A 20,693-nucleotide genomic window follows, 5' to 3' on the forward strand; every position below is an offset into this window, starting at 1 on the left:
CAGTCACTTTGTTATTACTTTGTAAGTAAGGATAAAGCAGATTGTTGCCTAATAACAATATAAAGCTACCAAAGAAATCTTCCATTCCACCTAAGCCTAACCTAATGAATTTCCCTCAAACATAAAAGCAAAATGAATGGCAGCTTTCCTCCATTAAAAGCAATTCCTTGTTCCTCAGGGAAAAGTTTACTTATTTCCAGTTCCGTATTTTTCAGAAGCATTAACATCATGGAAATTGAGCAATTACCCTTAAATTATAGAGCTAAATATTGTGTCACGGCTATAAAGAAAATTGTATTGTTCCATACTACGGCAAGATTTCCCCCCCTCATCCATAAAAGCGACATTTCTAGGTTTTCAGTCTCAGCAAGGTTTCTTTTGTCAACAAGCTACCATTTCAGTTAAATTAAGTAATAGTCTTCATGCTGTATTTTGTAGAGAGTGAGAGTGAGTGAGTGAGTGAGAGAGAGAGAGAGAGAGAGAGAGAGAGTACGTATGCAATACATAATCCTCCAGGAAGATTTTTTTGAAATTTAGAACAGGCTTCCATATTTGCAAAATAATCAATATGAACAGTAACAAATAGCAGTACAATAATCTCTCATTTAGCCTCTGATTTTGCTTTTAATTTGTGGCTCCTTAATTCAGCTCATGCCCTTCTCTCGTCTGCACATTTGTAAATCACCACCACCACAACCACCAATTCACTTGTTCATCAAAACTGAGAGAATATTGTACATGGCCTAGAAAGTGGATGTTTTACAAACCTTTATTACTGGAGCAGTCTGAAAAAGAAACATTTCTTCATATCTTGAAACTGAAGACTTGGTGTGTATTCAAAAATAATTATGTTACTAAGCTAGCATGTTAGCATAATCTGGATGAGACAGGGTCTCTAGATCCATTGCAATCTGGCATTAGACCTGGTTATGAGAAAGGTTTATTCGCGCTGGCCACGTGACCATGGAAACTGTCTTCGGACAAACACTGGCTCTACAGCTTGGAAACGGGGATGAGCACCGCGCCTTAGAGTCAGACATGACTGGACTAAATCTCAAGGGGAACTTTTACCTATGAGAAAGGAGATTACTTTGGTCACTTTGGGTGGGCTACCTACACTGGGAACTGGACTGGAGGAGTGTGTCCCTGTTGCTTCTGTTGGACCTCTCAACGGCTTTTGATACCATGGACCATGGTGTCCTTCTGGGCCATCTCTTTGGGATAGGACTGTTTTGCAGTGGCTTCAGTCCTTGCTGGAGGGGAGAACCTAGAGGATGGTGCTAGGGAAAGCCTGTTCTAAAAGCTGGCCATTGGCCTGTGGTATCCTTCAGAATTCTGTTTTGTCCCTCGTGCTATTTAATATAGAATCATAGAGTTGGAAAGGGCCTATAAAACCATTGAGTCCAACCCTTTGCTCAAGGCAGGAATACAAATGACAGATTATATGCCAGGTGATTGTCTAAATTTGTCTTGCATGCCTTCACTTCTCACGGTAATTGGTTCCATTGCCACATGAAACTGCTGGGAGAGGTTGTCTACAGCAGCGATTCTCAAATTTAGGTCCCCAGATGTTCTTGGATGGCAACTCCCAGAAATCCTGGCCAGTGCAGCTGTTGGTGAAGGCTTCTGGGAACTGCAGTCCATGAACAGCTGGGGACCCCAGTTTGAGAAACCCTGGTCTACGGTTTTGAGGTTCAGCGTCACCAACGGGCACTCTTTCTTTCCCCAGTGTTCCAAAATACAGATACAACAAGGTGACCATGGCATCGTTCTGTTGAGAGACGAATTCTTTAGAAACAAGCTGAATACTACTGAGTGTCTATTGTTTCAGTGCAAGCAAAGACAGAGCTCTGCCCTTTATGCCAACACATCTTACTTTCAGTAGTGTGGGAACACAGGGGGTTGGGGTGCGGGAGGCTCAGGAGATATACTCCAGGGCTAGGCTTATTATCTGGGTAGAGGTGGCACTTAAGATGCTCTCATTCCAGACCATTTATGGAAAGGATTTGGGGGCCATTTTCACAGACATATCCTGGCCCCACCATGGACTGCATTCCTCTGTGCAGTACCAAAGTTCTGTGGCGAAAATGAAGAATATTTAAAGCAAACATTTTGTTCACATTAAATGCAGTGCAACACTTTGCTACCAAAATTGGGCAGCAAATTGGCACAGGCCTTTTAAAGCAGCCATTTGTTTCTTTAAATGAATCCTCTCTTGTTTCCCACTGAATTTCAATCTGCTATCAGCCATTTAAAGTAAGCAGAATGTTTTCCTTGAGTCTCAGTCCAATGTTTGATAATGCCGTTCACAATTGAAGTTCAAGCAGTGCCTTCTTCGGGAATGTTTTGAGGAGCACAAAAACAGCCTTGGATGACCACAATGTGGCCCATGGGTTATGTGGTTCCTATCCCTGATCTATGCCTTTAAAAGCTAGAAACTGTTAGAAATATATTGATGACAGATGGTACATTAATAAACTCCAGTATCTGATTGTAATAGAGGTGAATACTTGAATGCACAAGAAGATCTATTGTTATAAAGATCTAGTTTTAGAAGAGGTAGTCGGTCATGTTAGTCTGTGCGAACAGGCCAAACCCAAAACAAAAGAAAAATAAAAAAATAAAGAAGACAAAAACATGGTGGCACCTCAAAGACTAACTGCTATCTTTTAATGTGAGCTTTTGTGGACAAGTACGCTTTCTCAGACATAAGAGTGAGACTTTACAGCAAATATTTTTTGCATTTAAACCAGGGCCCAGGGTGATATTTGCCTTGCAATATCACTCTTATGTCTGATGAAATGGACTTGTCCAATAAAGCTCACATTAAAAGATAGCAGTTGGTCTCTAAGGTGCAACCCTGTTTTTGCCTTCTTTATTATTATTTTTTGTTTCCAGCCCAATATTCTGATAAAGAGTAACAAAAGAATAGCTGTGCATAATCTACACACAATGTACATGTTGCATTCCTTAGGTGTTTCAGTCTTATTCTTGCGCTGCATGGCATTTTTGTTCAAGGGCATTTATAATTTTTTATTGTGGTGGTTCCCAATCTGGCATATTCAAGATATTTTGAACTGCAACAACCATTATTCCTTATCAGCATGCATGGTCAAGGATGAAGGATTATGACACTTGTAGTCCAATATATTTCCAAACCTCAACAGCATCTTAAAATGCAGAGACATCACCTTGCTGACAAAAGTCCGCATAGTCAAAGCTATGGTTTTTCCTGTAGTGATGTATGGAAGTGAGAGCTGGACCATAAAGAAAGCTGACCGCCGAAGAATTGATGCTTTTGAATTGTGATGCTGGAGGAGGCTCTTGAGAGTCCCCTGGACTACAAGGAGAACAAACCTCTCCATTTTGAAAAAAATCAACCCTGAGTGCTCACTGGAAGGACAGATCCTGAAGCTGAGGCTCCAATACTTTGGCCATCTCATGAGAAGAGCAGACTCCTTAGAAAAGACCTTGATGTTGGGAAAGTGTGAAGGCAAGAGGAGAAGGGGACGACAGAGGGTGAGATGGTTGGACAGTGTCATCGAAGCAACCAACATGAATCTGACACAATTCCGGGGGGCAGTGGAGGATAGGAAGACCTGGCGTGCTCTGGTCCATGGGATCACGAAGAGTCGGACACGACTGAATAACTAAACAATGACAACGACGATATTTCCTCTGCCCTCAAAATGCACATCCTTTATGAATGCTAAAATGCTCTAAGTGTCAGCTGGTGGTCCTCTTGGAAGACAAGGTCCAGCAGCTGGAGGCCTGTGTTCTAATCTCCGCACTGTCAGGGAGCAGGACGGGTAGGTGGGGCTCATCAGCCTTGGAAGGCAGCCCGTCTAGGAGAAGGAAAACTCCAGTTTCAAACCTCCACTGCCTTGTGGCTATATCCACTGATGGAAAAGGCTTCAGGTGTTAACCTCGAGGCAAAATTCAGAGCCGGAGTTGTCATTCTGGCAACTCCTGCGACGTTGCTGGAACCAGTTGTACTGGCTCTTGCCTTTCCATTGGAATATTTCAGTGATGTGGAGAGGGGGGATTTGCTGCTTCGGTAAAAACCTATCTTCCATATTATTTTACCCAGGCTTCATGCTTTGGAGAGGACACTCAAGCTTCGCATACAGCGTTGAAACAACATGGGAAGTAGCAGTTACCGGTTATAAGTCTTTGCTCAATTGACATAGAGCATGACGCCAGGGGCTACTTCCGATGGTGGGAGAGGTATTGTACCTCACTAGGTAGCTACCACCCTCCTTAAGCTGGGCAGTCCCCAGCCAGTAAGGTGCTACCTCGCTACAGTCTGTTAACTTCATGGGGTGCGTGGGGTTTAGGGTAAAAACTGACAAGCAGATCAATAACCCTGCACCATGCAACAATCATAAGAAAGCTTGTGCCCTAAAGTTGGGCACCTGAAATGTTGGGACAATAACCCCTGGCTTTTCTGACGACCTGCAGGAAATAGACGACGTGCGCAAAACAGCTGCCATTGACATTGAACTGAGTAGACTGCAGATGGACATTGTTGCCCTGAAAGAGATGAGATTGCCAGACATGGGATCTGTCAGGGAAAACCACTGAATGAGGCCAGGGAACATGGTGTTGACTTTGCGGTCAGAAATACTCTGCTGAGATCCATTATTCCACCTACTGTGGGGAGTGAAAGAATCCTGTCTCTGCAGCTCCACTCATCAGCAGGACCAGTCACCCTCATTAGTGCATATGCACCAACACTGTCGTCCACAACAGAAGTCGAAGACAAATTCTATGACGATCTGGTAGCTACTATCAAAAAAGTCCCTGAAAGAGAGGCACTGTTCATTCTCGGAGACTTTAACACTAGAGTTGGTGCTGATCACAATTCTTGGCCCACTTGTCTAGGCTGTTTTGCCATTGGAAAGATGAACAAAAATGGCCAACGCTTGCTAGAGTTTTGCTGTTATTATGGTCTCTGTGTCAGCAACACGTTCTTTAATATGAAGCTTCAACACAGAGTCTCTTGGAGACATTCAAGATCAAAGCATTGGCATCAGCTCAATTTGATCCTTACTAGACATTATAGCCTTCCTAGTATTACAATCACACACAGTTACCAGAGTGCTGATTGCGATACTGATCACTCCCTGTTGTGTAGTAGAATAAAACTGCAAAGAAAGAGACATGAAAAAGGAAGGAAGACCACGCATTGACATCAGCAAGATTTGAGATCAAAGAAAAGTGGAGGAATTTGCCCAAGCACTTGAGGAAACCCTTCCAGGCCCAGCTGATGCAAATGCACCTGAACGATGGGAACATTTTAAGAATGCTGTTTATATAGAAGAAATCTGCTCCCTTGAAGGTGTGATCATCCAGGACCGAGCACAGCAGATGGAACGCTGGGTGCAGCACTACTCTGAGCTATATTCCAGAGAGAATGTAGCAACTGAAGAGGCACTAAATAACAATGAGTGCCTGCGTGCCTTGGAAGAGTTGGACAACAAACCAACTTTAGCAGAAATTAAAGCAGCCTTGGATTCCTCGGCAAGGCACCTGGGAGGGATAACATCCCTGCTGAAGTGCTGACATGCTGTAAAGAGATCACCACCACCAAGCTGTATGAAATCTTTTGTCTATGCTGGAGGGAAGCTGGAGTACCACAGGACATGAAGGATGCAAACATCGTCACATTGTATAAGAACAAAGGAGACAGGGGCGACTGCAATAACTACCATGGTAGCTTCTCAGTGTTGTAGGGAAGCTGCTTGCCCGTGTTGTGCTGAAGAGGCTCCAGGTGCTTGCAGACAGAGACTATCCAGAATCACAGTGTGGATTTCGAGCTAATAGATCCACCACTGACATGGTATTCTCCCTTTGACAGCTGCAGGAGAAATGTAGGGAACAACAACAGCCACTCTTTGTGGCCTTCAGAGATATCACAAAGGCCTTTGATTTGGTTAGCATGGATGGCCTTTTTAAAATACTTACCAAGACTGAGTGTCCACCTCGACTCCTTAACATTATCGAGTCCTTTCATGAGGAAATTGAAGGGCACTGTAGTTTTTGATGGCTCAACATCAGATCCCTTTGACATCTGAAATGGACTGAAACAGGGCTGTGTCCTCATGCCAACCCTGCTTGGGATCTTTTTTTGCTGTCATGCTGAAGGACGCTCTTAGAACTGCAACAGAAGGTGCCTATCTCTGGACTAGATCAGATGGAAAGCTCTTTAATCTCTCTAGATTGAGAGCGAAGACCAAAGTCCAGCTGAAATGTATATGGGACTTCCTCTTCACCGATGATGCAGCTGTTGCTGCCCATTCTGCTGAAGAGTTCCAACAACTTATGAATTGTTTTAATAAGACCTGCCAAGATTTTGGATTAATAATCAGCCTGAAGAAAACACAAGCCATGGGCCAGGGCGTGGACTCACCTCCCTCTATCACCATCTCTACGCTAGAATTGGGGGTTGTTCATGATTGCGTGTACCTTGGCTCAATGATCTCTGACACTCTCTCCCTAGATGTCAAGCTGGATAAATGCATTGGCAAAGCAGCTACCATGTTCTCTAGACTCACAAAGAGAGTATGGCTTAATAAGAAGCTAATGCCATATACCAAGATCCAGGTCTATAGAGCCTGTGTCCTGAGCACACTCCTGTACTGCAGTGAGTCCTGGACCCTTCATGCATGGCAGGAGAGAAAGCTGAACACATTCCATATGTGTTGCCCCCGACACATTTTTGGTATCCCCTGGCAGGACAAAGTTCCAAATAGAGTAGTCCAAGAATGAGCTGGAATTTTTAGCATGTATACATTACTGAAACAGCAACGTCTACATTGGCTTGGGCATGTTATGAGAATGGCTGATGGTCAGATTCCAAAAGATCTCCTGTATAGAGAATTAGTGTAGGGAAAGCGCCCCAGAAGGAGATCACAGCTGCGATACAAGGATAACTGCAAGCGGGATCTGAAGGCCTTAGGAATGGACCTCAACAGATGGAAAACCTTGACATCTGAGTGTTCATCCTGGAAGCAGGCGGTGCATCATGGCCTCTCCCAATTTGAAGAGACACTTATCCAGCAGGCCGAGGCAAAGAGGCAGTCCCGAAACAAGCAAAATCAGGGAGCTGAACAGGGGACAGATTGTATTTGTCTTCAGTGTGGAAGGGATTGTCACTCTTGAATTGGCCTTCTCAGGCACACTAGACGCTGTTCCAAGTCCTTCATACAGAGCATGTTACTATAGTCTCTCAAGACTGAAGGATGCCTAATCAATCAATCAATATGAATGCTAAGGAATGAAACAGAAATGAATGCTTTTCCTTTCTCCCCTTCTCAGCAGTTCAAAGAGGACAAATATTTTATCCCACAATAAAACACTCTGGAAGTGATGTTATGATTTCTGGAAAATAGAACGGAAAGAGAAGAAAGGAAGTGAATTAGAATCCACTTCTGAGAGGATTTGGGTATTTTTTGTCTGGCTGTGCAATTAAGTACAATAAAAATGTTTTATTCCAAAACAACGATAACATCAACAACAACATGCAGATGATGTTAATGATTATACAAATATGTACAGAAAACATTTGGTTTTTTAAAATAAACAATAGGGAAAAGATGGAAAGTACAAACTCGGTGCCAAAGAAAACAAAACAGAAACCATCTAGGGATTTTTGAAAAGGAATAATAGAGACACGTCTCTGCTACCCTGGGAAAGCAGAAAGGAATAGATGAAGGATACCAGAAATGAGGGGGAAAAGAGGATGTCAGAATGGATCCATTTGATCTAATTTCAGTAGTAGGGAGGAAAAATGGCAATGCCAACACTGTGATAGTTTTTCTGAGTGCATCGGTGCCTATCACTTCTCAAGCCTCTGTCTGTATCAATATCCTTAAACACAAATTCCACTTAAGAAATGAGACAGAAGGTAGCAACACTCAATGTCCATACACACTTGGAACACAAGTCTCTAATTATGAGCTCAGTGACATCGTTTGGCCAAGCAAGCAGATACCATAATCCAGTACAGGAACATCTGACTGCTTTTCTTTAATCCTAAATTAATGGGGGTTTAGGCATATTAATTAAAAAATAATGGCTAAACTCAGATGTGAAATCCAAAAGCAGAATCATAACTGTGGGAGGGCATCTTGTCCAAGCTTTTGATCTACTTCGACATTTCCAACAGGTAGCCATCTGAGCTACCATCTCTCAAGGTAGCCTTTCTAATTATTTAGGACAAGAAAGCCAATGTCACAACCTCTTGCTCTTAGTGAGAAAACAAAATCCTTCTTTTTCTCTTACAGCAACACTTCCTTGTGCAAGATTTTTTTTAAAAAAGTAATCTTGTGGGAGGCCTTAGATGTTTCACGCTTTTTTGTTTCTTCTGCAAGAAACACCAGAATCATTACAATTTGTACACAAAATGGCACCTTTCCAGCAAAAGGTTCCCCAGAAAGGGCATTCTGCTGTGTAGGCTCAGGCAATTTCTTGTACAAAATAACCGATGAAAAAATATGAAGGTCGGTGCAAGGCCAGGGTCTTGTTCTCATGGGAAGCCAAGCAGTCTTGCTGGAGGAAGCAGGAGTGTGTATCTCCTGGTGGCAAGACTTGGAGCTCTAACAACTGCTGTACTGCAGCCAAAACTGTGCTCAGAACCCAGGGTTCAATCCCAGGTTGCCAGCTCAAGGTTGACTCAGCCTTCTAGCCTTCTGAGGTTGGTAAAATGAGTATCCAGTTCACGGGAATGGGTAGCCTGCAGAATTAACTTGTAAACTGCCCAGAGAGTGCTGGAAGAGCTATGGGGCAATATTATAAGCTGCACACTTGGTTTGTTTGTTTGTTTGTTTGTTTGTTTGTTTGTTTGTTTGTTTGTTTGTTTGTTTGTTTGTTTGTTTGTTTGTTTGTTTGGAAAGCTGTCTTGGGGGAATGACATATAGGCCACTTTATGAATCAGAATTGTGCAAGTATGAGAAAGCATTCAGTTTCATTTCATGAAGAGTGTGGGAATGTTTTGGTTGAAATATTGTAATTGCAACTGAGATCTGAAGCTCTGACAATAGAATATTAAAAGCTCTTCTCAACTCCCCAACGTACGAGAAATGGTCACAGGCCAACTGATTTTACTCTACTTATTTCTTTGTACATTTGTAATACAGATAAATCTTACCATATTAAGCCTCACGAAATAAATGTCTCAATAATTTGCACTATATGGTGGATGTGGAACTTTTGCATTTTGTCGTTACAAGATCTACTGGAAGCAGCCCATATTTTTTTCCCCTGAACACCTTCTCCTCTTAGACAAGAGTACAGTCAACATCCTCCTCCATGACAGTCCTCTTGTTTTGGTAGGCCCTCCCTTTCACAGGCTGAATGACACTTAAGTTGTTCTGTGTACAGTACTCAGTGGAACTTTATAGATGTTCCCACTTTGAATGGCTATCCTCTGTGCCACCCTGTCTTAAACTGGGACATAACCCAACCTCCAACATATTGCATCCACAGGCAAAACCACCACTACCACCTCTTCCTCTTCTTCTTCTTCTTCTTCTTCTTCTTCTTCTTGAAAATATGTCTAAGGAGAAAATGGAAGAAGACAGAGAAAGAAAGTGTGAAGTAAGAGAGAAAGGTTGTTGTTATGTGCCATCAAGTTGTCTTTGACTTACAGTGACCCTATAAATGAGTGATCTCCGAAATGTCCTGTCCTCAACAGCCCTGCTCAGCTCTTGGAAACTCAAGCCTATGGTTTCCTTTAGGAAGTCAGCCCATCTCAGATTCGGCCTCCCTCTTTTCCTGCTGCCTTCTACCTTTCCCAGCATTATTGTCTTTCCAGAGAATCTTGCCATCTCATGACGTGCCCAATGTAGGATAGCCTCAGTTTCAAGATTTTTGCCCCCAGAGGTTTTCAAGCTTGATTTGATCTAGGACCCACTTGTTCGCCTTCCTGGCCATCCAAGGACACAGCTCTTTTCTTGCCCCACATTTCAAACCAACCATTTTTTTTTCCTGTCAGCTTTCTCTACTATCCAACTTTCACACCCATACAGTACATGGTGCTCAGAAATATAAGAATGTGGATGGTCATATTCTTGATCTGCAATGACACATCTTTACTTTTGATGATATTTTCTAATTCTTTCATGGCTGCCCTTCCGAGTCTCAATGTTCTTCTGATTTCTTGGCTGCAGTCTCCATGTGGATTGAATGAATAAACCAAAGCATACAAAAACTCTAACAATTTCATTTCCTTCATGCTCATCATGAAAGTTGAGTAGTCCCTCTGTAGTCGTGATTTTTGTCTTCTTAACATCCAACTGCAGTCCCACTTTGGCACTGTCTTCTTTCTCCTTAACTAAAAGTCATTGCTGCTTTCTCCCAGGAGGATGGCATCATCTTCTGCATATCTTATTGATGTTTCTTCCACCAATTTTTGTTCCTCCTTTATCTGAATCTAGTTCAGCTTTTTGTATGATACAGTATGTTCTGCATACAGATTGAACAGATAAGAGGAAAAATGCAACCTTATTGGATACCTTTGCTTATAGGAATCCATTCTCTCTCCATATTCTGTCGTAACGGTAGCTTGCTGTCCACAATACAGGCTATGCATGAGGAAAATCAAGTGCTGAGGCACAAACATTTCTCTTAGAGTAACCTATCATTTCCCATGTTAGTCAAAGTTATTGCTGTAGTCTATAAAGCATAGACTGATCTTCTTCTGAAATTCTTTTGTCCAGTAGCCAGTGGACATTTGTAATGTGATCCCAAGTGTCTCTTCCTTTTCAGAACCCAGCCTGAACACCAAGCATTTCTTGCTCCATATAAGGTAAAAATCTTTGTTGTAACATCTTGAGCATCATTTGGCTTGTATGGGAAATTAAAGCAATGGTCCCTTTCTCCTTAAAAAAGAACCCAAAGTAGTATAGTTGCTGCAGTCCTTGGCATCTCCTTTCTTGGGGATTGGAATGTATATCGACTGTTTCCAATTTGTGTGCCATTGTTTTGTTTACCATATTTTTTGGCATATTTTTGTTAGGATTTTGTCAGATTCAGTCTGTGTGACTCGAAATATAACTGTTGGTATTCTATCCTCCCCTGGGGATTTATTTCTTCCTAGTTCTTTCAGAGCAGCTTCCACTTCATTTTCTAGAACTGGAGGTTTTTCATCATAGGATTTCTCTTCAAAGGAGTCTCCCATCCTTTTACTACTTCTGTACAGATCTTCTGTATACTGTTTTAACCTTCTCTTTATTTTCTCCTGGTCAGAAAGTATGCTTCTGTCTTGGTCATTCAGCATTCCTAATGTAGGCTTGAATTTCCCTTTGATTTCTTGGATCTTCTGGAAGAGATCTCTGGTCGTTGTTCTCTATTTCTTTACAAGAAAACATGGGGGGGGACAGAATTGACTTGAGAAAGTGTGTACTTCTAAAAGTTGAAGAGAATTCTCAGGTTGCTTTGAGTTATGGATGTGCTTTCTCTCTGATGAAACATCAGAAGGGAGAGACTTTGAAGGGCCTTAAAACTATTCTGAGTAACTGACTTGTTTGTTCATAAAATGAGGCAGAATAAGGAAGTTGTCTCAGCTGAAGGAAGCTAGGTGGTTTATTCATTTTCTTGGACCTCACTTCTATTGGAATAGAAGGAGGCTCTGCATCTCTAAGCAATCCTGCTACCCTCTGGTGGATGAAGGAGGTCATGGTCCTATCACCTGCGTCAAAGTCAGGTTCAGTTATCAGTTTGGTTGGTATCTATGGGAGGATGCCATCATGTCTTTTGCCTTAAGCAGCAAAATGTCTGGGACTGGCTCTAGAATGAACAGGCTGACTCTGGAATGAGCAGGCAAACAAGCTACCTGGTTACAGCTTTCCCCGGTATAGTGCAGTGGATTGTATTTCAGTTTAAATTACAGTAAGTATTTCCAAAGATGAATTATGCCCTATATATATATATCAACCTATGCAAATTTTATATAAATCTATGCCCTCTATTCTGATGAGGCATTTTCTCATTTCTGGTGATGCATCCTGAAAAAGGGAATTAAGTTGGTTTTTTTTAAAAAAGTCCTGTTTAGGACTAGTTTTGTAATATGGTAATGAATATCGCTGAGCAGAGAAGTCCTTTCCTTCCAGCCCAAAGTTTCATTCCCTTAAATTATTGTTTTACATCAGCAAAGACCACCGGTGTCTTCTGAACTATTTAAAAAAAAAAAACACTGTAAGATACATTCCTCTTAACTGTTGCCAAACCCAACAGTCACAAATCTTGTTTCCCTCATTATGCACGAGTTCTTGCTTTAACTGGATAACACTATCTTAGAACACAAATCCTGTAGAAACCACTCTCAGTTCAGTTGGGCCATACTCCTTAGTAAATGTGACTTGCTTGTAAGTTTAAATAGCAGAATGGAGGACACTTCTTTGCACTGATCTTATAGCTCAGCCATCCCAATTCTGTTTGAAGCTATGGTGAGAGTTCTACTTAGGACGTTATTTAATTTGCAGTTAAAATACCGGGAATTTTTAAAATGCTTTAACTTATCGCTTATATTAGTGGAGAACTAAGTTGAGCAGAACCCATTAATGTCACAGTGATCGGTTACCAATGGAAATAAATAATTCATGATGGAGGGAATTAGTCTAATTAGCAGGCAGTTTGAGTCCTTTGATAAAAACCCAGCGCTAATTCCGTGAAGGACAGGAAGTGCTGTCCTCAGTCAGCACTGAAAAGATTAGCATCTATTATGAATGAGGTTAGACACCCTCGTGAAGTCATGTGTGTCCTGGAGACAAACTTAATATGTTCCAGAATAGGACACCGTTTGTCTCGCCAACACATCACGCGTCCTACTGGGCTTTTGTATGTAATAACAAGTAAAAGATCAGTGCACTCTCCTATCATTCTCCTCCTGTCCATCAACCTGACAACTGTGCAAATAGATTTTCCATGCAAAGCAGGAAATGTGCTCAGAATGCTTGTAAAGGTTGCAGGAGGTGTCAGAGAAAATGTGTTCCTGAATTTCAAGAACTAAAAGACAAACGCACATTAGCACATGAAAATATCACTTGTTGGAGGCAAAGGATTTCAAAGTGCAGCTGACTAGTGTGGATGGAGGATGGATGGATGGGTATTGATCATATTTCTATTGTGCAGTATATCTCAAATGTCTCTCCACAGCCTTTAAAAAAAAGACTGTGTGTGAATTTTCTCTGTTTATCGTCATCGAGTTCTATAAAGCAAACAGACTCCTTCAAAATTATACATCCTGCCTGTATATCTAATCATCTCCAAACAGCATGGGATGGCCAGGCTGGTGAGGATGACTGGAACTGTTGTCAAATTCATCTGGAGAGCACCGGACTGTGAACTACATATTGGTTGAAATCCTGTTCACACAGGTATGCTGCATATAGCTGACAATGTCATCAGCTGCTGTGATTGTTTTTAATAAAATAAAACATTTCTAATTATGTTGCCCCCCCAAGTGAGTTGTGAGGTTCCCGTGGAATCTTTTTCATCATGGGGAAGATGTTGGGGGCCTGCAGGAGGAGGGGCATGACTTTACCTGTGGGTGTGATTTTGGAAGTTAACGACATGCCCTTCATCTCATGGTTTCCAGTGGCTTCCACATGATAAAAGAGATTCTGCTGGGACCTCTCAGGACAAGAAACATTTTGTTGCTGAAAAATTGCCACACTGACATCATCAGCCTTATGCGGTATAGCTACGCAAACAGGATTTCAGCCACTGTGTACTATTTAGGTGTATAGATTAGCATATTGATTATTTGATTTAGTTAATTATGGTTCCTTCATTTGGTAATTTGAGGGTCTTGCAGAATACAAATCAAATAGGGTAGAATACTGTTGTGTCAGAATTATAAATGCTAATGAAATTACATGATTATGGCTCTGATATATTTGCAGTTTTTCTTCTCACTCAGGTTAGAGCAGTCTGCATTTTTAAAAATAGCTTAATATAAAGTAAATTAGTCCAGGTCAGAGGAAACATTTATTTGGAGCACTACCTATCCTCATGAAAATCAATAGGAATTTTGCCGGTGCTTTTGAAGGCTCCCACTCAAACTTATTTAGATTCCTGCATGTGAAAAGTTTTATCAGAATTCAGAAAAGCAGAAACCTCAAATCTGTGCTGTTCTTGTTGATGACGCAACATCAGCTGTGTTTCCATTTTTACTTTCGAGGTTTTTTTTTCAAATTACATGTTTCTATCTTGCAATTTGATACACTAATGGAAAAAAAATGTCCACCCTCTTGAGTTATTGTATTGGCTGTCTTTGTTGAAAGAAGTGTATTTCTTCTTTCAGTTATGCAAATTTTTAGGAGACAACAAAGGCTTTTTTGTTATTTAGTCTTCCTTTTCTCCCTCTGAAATAATTAACATACTCAAAATGTACTCGGCATCATAGATAACTGGGTAGAAGATAATATTCAGAGGTTTGAAAAGCACTTAGCAGGTGGACAATTCTTACTAAGAAATCCTGCTATTTAAAAGTAGATTTAAAAAAAATAGCAACAAAAAGTTGCTAATAATATTTTGGGTGATGTGCAGTGATTTAAAGCATTAAAGTGGATGAGATTAGTGTAGTCAAATTAATAACTGATAAAAACAGAAACAGAGCAATCTAGGACAAGCAAACACAGCAGCCTCTGAAAGGATTACATCTTTAGTCCCGGGTACAGATGTTGCAGTTATTTGAGGGGGGCAACATGCGAACACAAACACCATTACCCAGATGGCCATTGAGTAGATTTAAGTAAATGTAGCCATACTCATGGTCTGGTGGGAGTAAGAATGTTTTCATGGGGATCCTTCAAACTGACTCCGCCTTTCTCTTCTACTGATTGATGATAAATTACATTTTTGCAGGCCAGAACTTGGATTGTTAGCTTAAAAGAATATGTTCTGTAAGTCATTTCTTTGAGGCATCCAAACAATTGTTTTATCATCATCCTTGCTTGGTTTGCAAAAGTAACTTCTTGTTGTGTAAGTGAAAACAAAATAAAAATAAAAAAGTTTTTTTTAAAAAAGACAAAAATGTGGTGGCACCTTAAAAACTAATTTATGTGTATATATTTGATGTGAGCTTTTGTGTCCACTTTATCAGACGTAACAAATTATGGTTTTGTAGCTTCTCAAGATTTGCCTTGCTCTTACCAGAAGGCCAAATACAATACAATACAATACTCTGCTCTACACATTTGTTTCCTCAAGTGTCCAATTCTGATATTGCTTGTTGCAAATTAAAAAAAAGAAAAGAAAACAGAACCTCCTCAGCTTGATACTTAGAGAATGGCATGAAAAATGCATGTCAAAATGCCTCTGAAATTGCACTTTAAAGGTAACGTTTGAAAGTAGCAAAAATATTAGAGAAAGTAACTGCAAGCCAGAGACCGTGCTATGAATACTTACTAGTGAAGAATACATAGTCTGGTCTCTGTTTCCCTCTAGTGGCCAGTTTTTGGTTTATATATATAGAGAGAGAGAGGGAGAGAGAAAGCATTCACTATTATCCGCATTTTTCAGTATCCACAGCTTAGAATCAATCCCCAATAGATATGGGGGACCTACCATACTAATGTAATTTAGGCTGGAATCCTGTTGCTTAGTGTAGTAAGTCACAACTACAGAAGGGCCACTGAATCAATGGGGCTTACAAAAGAGCTGACACCAAATCGCGATTAATTCAGTGGGCCTAATCTGGCTGTGACTTACCACACCAAGCAATGGGATTTCAGCCTGAGAATGACATGTTATTTGTAGCCTGGCATGCAAGGGAAGGAACTGTATCCGTCTCTTATTTAACCACCTCACTGGACAATGAGCATCATGGCTCATCTTGTATATCATTTCATGTTTAATTTCAATGTATTTTTGGGAAAGACTGCATAAATATATATGTCCTGCCAAAAGAAATTGGACATACGTAGCTGCAGCCATTTAACCTTCCATATTCTGGATACTCTGTAAAATGTGAATGAGCTTCTTTAGATGAAATTACTAGTTTGGAAACAATATAACCCCCAGTATCTGTTTCTGAACTGTGAATAAATGCCTTATTGTAGAGAGAGAGAGAGTGCGCAGGCTCCCTTCTGGTAGTAGCAGCATTTGATTTTGACTGAGTAATTACAGTCACACAGTGACCTTCCCTTGTGCTGTAATCTGTATGAATGCAAATTGTATTTCATTAATGCGCTAATATTTTGAAGCTGAAAAACCTCCTTCCTCCTAGCAATGCGCTGTGCCTCCTGCTCCATGACGGAGCTGATACCTTGTTCCTGGACAGGTCTGCTAAATGACAGCACCTTTTGAGTAATTTCACCTTCAAATTAGTACCTTGCTTTGATGTATTACAGTGATAGAGTGAAGTGCTCATGCAATACATCACCACAGTCAGCAGCCGCTTGACTCCAAGGATTGAGAGACTGAGCCAGCTGTTTTCCTCATGTAGCCCTCCCTGCAAGATATCAGCAGAGTGCGATCGCAGGAAGATCAAATCAGAGAAAAGTCAGAAAGGGGGTTCTGCACAATCTAATTTTTGTTCTGTTCTGTTCCAGAAAAGAGCCCCCAGGGAAACTTCAGATTAATGTATGGGCACCCAGTGTGGTGTAGTGGATAGAGTGGTGGACTAGGAACTCTGGAGACCAGAGTTCAAATCCCCACTCAGCCACAGTAACTCACTGGGGGAGTAGAACCGGTAAAACCACTCCTTAAATATCTCACTTACCTTGAAAGCCCGATAAGGGTCACTGTAAGTCATTTAATTGCATTATTGCTGCAACAGGGTTGCAACATTGGGTCTACAATAATGAGCTCAGTATCTGTAACTGAATATTGAGTGCTGTATGTCTCTAGTTTATTACAATTGTGTCTAGAAGTAATTCTCAGCATAGGTTGAAAAATACTGTTTTGCACGTCAAGAGTCTTAGCTAGCACGGCTCCTGACTGCATTAGAGAGATTCTAGAATATGGGTTTCCTTTAAACCTTCAGAGGGCCCTTAGCTCTTTGGTAGAGGTCAGTGGAATGTATGTTTAAGTATATTTAAGATTTCAGGGTGTGATGTTTGGAATAATAGAATTTCCTTCTGAGTCAACATAATGGACATAATGAGTCCTCCTTCTGAGTATGGAGCAATGTGCTGTTAACCTATAGAATGTTAAATGTTCCTTGTGCAAGTTTGCCAGGCAGCCATTTTCAAACTTTTCTCTTTTTTTCCCCTTTTCCTTTCCTTTCCTTTTTTTTATTTTTGGCCACGGTCATAAACACAATATGAAACACAGACCGAATCAGGATTGTGTAAGTTGCATAATGAACCTTAAAATGTGGTGTGTGAAGAACTGTTTCCAGTCTGTGGCCCCACTTCAAATGTGCCAGGGCTCCCCAGGGGGCCCTACGGCCTCCCACTGAGAATGGCTGAACTACAGCATAGGACGACATGCTGTGAGGTATGACTTACTTTATATTTGCATTTCAGCCTCTCGTGAAGCCTTCCGTCAGCCACTTCATCGCTTTTGCACACACAAGTGTTAAGGATGTGTGTGTCCAATACCAGCAGAACGAGAAGCGTTATAACTACACCACACCAAAGAGTTTCCTGGAACTCATCAAACTTTACCAAAATCTGCTGACAAAGAAAAGAAAAGAATTGGTTCAAAAGATGGAAAGACTGGAAAATGGTTTACAAAAACTGCAGACTACAGCCTCTCAGGTAGGTTAGGAAAGAAGTGCTAAATTGCAGTACAAGACCGGGATGTTGCCTAAGTCTTTGGTGTCTGAGTCTTTTGTACCACATTGAAAAAGAAACCCAAGTCCAGGCTGTGTCACGTCACTGGTGTGACTCAAGTTTGACTTGACAGCCAGTTGTACGTCTTGAGTCCCCATCCTGGGTCCCCATCCTATGGCCTCAAATGGATCATTTTCTCCATTGGAGAATGGCATCAAGGAGCACAATTAAGGCAGTCTGCTGACCACAGCGATGCCTGGAGAGGTGGGTCTGGCCGTAGTTATTCATGTTTTAGTTACATCTTTTTTAGACAAGTGTAATGCACTCTGGGTAGGAGTTTGAAAAAATATTTGGGAATTTCTGCTGATGTAGAACATTGCCGTGTTCCCAAATACTTCTCCCAAGTACAGTGGTGCCTTGCTTAATGGGCACCCTGTTTAATGACAAAATCCCATAGCGATTAACTTTTTGCGATCGCTTTTGCGATCGCTTTGCGATGTTCCCTATGGGAAAAATCGCTTTGTGATTATCGGTACCCTGTTTTGCTTACCGATCATCACAAAGTGATGATTTTTTAACAGCTGATCGGCAGTTCCAAAATGGCCGCTGGGTAAAAAAAATGGCCACCCACTGTTTTCTGGGACGGATTCCTCGCTTACCGGGCAGCGAAAATGGCCGCTGTATGGAGGATTTTCACTTAAAGGTGAGTCTGAAGCCCATAGGAACGCATTGAAGGGGTTTCAGTGCATTCCTATGGGCTTTTTAATATCGCATAGCGACGAAATCGCTTTGCAGCGATTTTTGCTGCACCGATTATCGTTGCTATGCGAGGCACCACTGTAATTTACAAAGAAAATTCCGAGCCTTCGGGTAGTATACTCATCTGCCATTGTTTGCCATCAGTTTTCGCTGAGGGCCAAAAAACTAAATATGAGCCAATGGTGCAATATGGCTGCCAAAAAAAGGGCAAATGCTATTTTAGGCTGCATTAACAAAAGGATAGTCTCCAAATCCCATGAACTAGTAGTTGCCCTCTATTCAGCACTAGTTAGACCTCATCTTGCGTACTGGACAACTTGTGTCCATTTCTAGACATTAAGATTGGTGCCAACAAGCTGGAGCAAGCTCAGAGGAGCACAACAAGGAAGGTCAGGGGACTGGAAAGCAAGCCTGATGAGGAAAGACTGAATGAACTGGGGATGTTTAGTCTTGAGAAAGAAGTCTGAGGGGAGATATGATGCCACTCTTCAAATGCTGAAAGATTATCATATAGAGGAGGGGCAGGATCTATTTTCAATAGAGATGGGTGTATTCGTATACGAATACGAATATCCCCAAATAGGTGGCATTAATCAGGGTCCAGCCCCATGGGGCCAAATGCCCCACTCACCAATCCGCCACGCCGCAGACGCAGACAGGACGGTTCTACAAATGGTTCCGCAGCGCACGATCCACTCGCCATTCCTGGCAGGAGGCAGGAGGACAAGCCTTGTTGCAAGGTCAAAGAGTGGTGAGCGGATCACGGACTACGGAGCCATGGGTAGAATCATGCCATCCATGTCTGCAGCAGATTGGTGAGTGGACCATCCGGCCCCATGGGTGCAGCTTGCCCAAGGCCACACAGACTGGCTCTTCTTGCAGGAGGCTCAGTGGGCAATCGAACTCTGACTCAGCAGCCAGATACTTGACTCAGAGCTGTCCAGCCAGCTCTTTGTATGTATGATCGTCCTTAATTAAGTAAATTGTGCCAGTGAGATGTACTGGATAGAATGTTGGTGAACCCCTATTTGACTATGGAAACTCAAAGGGAGGAGAGGTGGTAATGGTAAAGCCACTCCTTAAATATTTCACTTACCTTCAAAGCCCTGTTAGGGTCACTATAAGTTAGTTCCAACTTGACACCAAATGAAGCATACCGGTTTAGATTTTTTTTTTCAGTTTGAAGAACGGACTTTGTTTCCACTGTATGTTTCAAAGACAAAGCACAAGTCAAATAGGATGGGGTTTAGAAAATCTATGTGAATATTGATTTTCCAAAAAAGAAGGGGGGGGAGAAAAGAAAACCGCCCTGCAAAGAAATGGAGGAGTTCTATTTAAATTCAGCTGCCTACAGATGCTTTGATCCCTAGACTGCAATCCTGTTTAGGAGTCCTTAGAAGCTAAACTGTGGCTCTAGGAAAGAGCAGTTCTCTCTGGTGATAGTGGCAGAAGAATTATCTGACCCTTTCCCTGCTTGAAACAAAATTACCCTATTGGACTATAAGTTCCCAGCTGGGGGATTCTGGGAGTTGGGGAAAAAGAAGTCATTTTCTAAAAGCTTTGCTCTTCACTCCACTGCCACAGTGGCCATTTTAGTCCACACACACACACACACACACACACACACACAAATGCAATGAAGAAGGTTGGGAGAACCAGCTGAACTGCAGGACACCTGGTGCAGGAAGCATTGAGCCCTAAAAGTCAAGTGAAGTCCTTTTGCAAATAGAGGTCCGACTGGGATTCTAACCCCCAAAATGTGAAACAATTTATTTCAGTGGGCTGTGAATCAAGGTTAAGATTTTGTACAAAGGGAAAGCGAACAGGAGCAAGTTACACAGATTACACTATGAGAGGGTTCTTAGCTATTTTCAGGTTTGCCACTGTTTACGATTATCATCTTGTACTACCTGAACTCAGATGACAGAGTTAGGGTATTTCCCCCAAAACAATGAAATTTAAAGGAAATCTGAGAGAAATGGTTTTGTATAGTTTGAAAATTGCCAAGAACATTTCATTATTAGGGGCCATTTTGACCCCCACATTAATATGCTAGTCAACAGAGTGTAAAATCATATTGGTGCCTTCAAGGTAATCTCTTTATATATACATAAATGTAATTATGCATCCTCTAGAGGGCTGAAAATAATTATCCAAGTGTACAACAAAGCCTAAGGCAATGACTCCTTTTAACTAGTTGTTTTCAAT

The 20,693-nt window shown here is 41.6% G+C and overlaps 1 protein-coding gene across 1 annotated transcript in view; it reads left to right on the forward strand.

Annotated features, from left to right (window-relative positions):
- LOC110088588 (dynein axonemal heavy chain 11-like) overlaps nucleotides 1–20,693 on the forward strand; it is a 269,144-nt gene that overhangs the window by 149,705 nt on the left and 98,746 nt on the right. Inside the window, exon 46 of the mRNA XM_078394150.1 lies at nucleotides 17,478–17,711. Coding sequence (XP_078250276.1) covers nucleotides 17,478–17,711 — 234 coding nt within the window. The remainder of the gene's footprint in view (nucleotides 1–17,477; nucleotides 17,712–20,693) is intronic.

This window comes from Pogona vitticeps, chromosome 1 (genome assembly GCF_051106095.1).
Source record: "Pogona vitticeps strain Pit_001003342236 chromosome 1, PviZW2.1, whole genome shotgun sequence".
Lineage (NCBI taxonomy): Eukaryota > Metazoa > Chordata > Lepidosauria > Squamata > Agamidae > Pogona > Pogona vitticeps.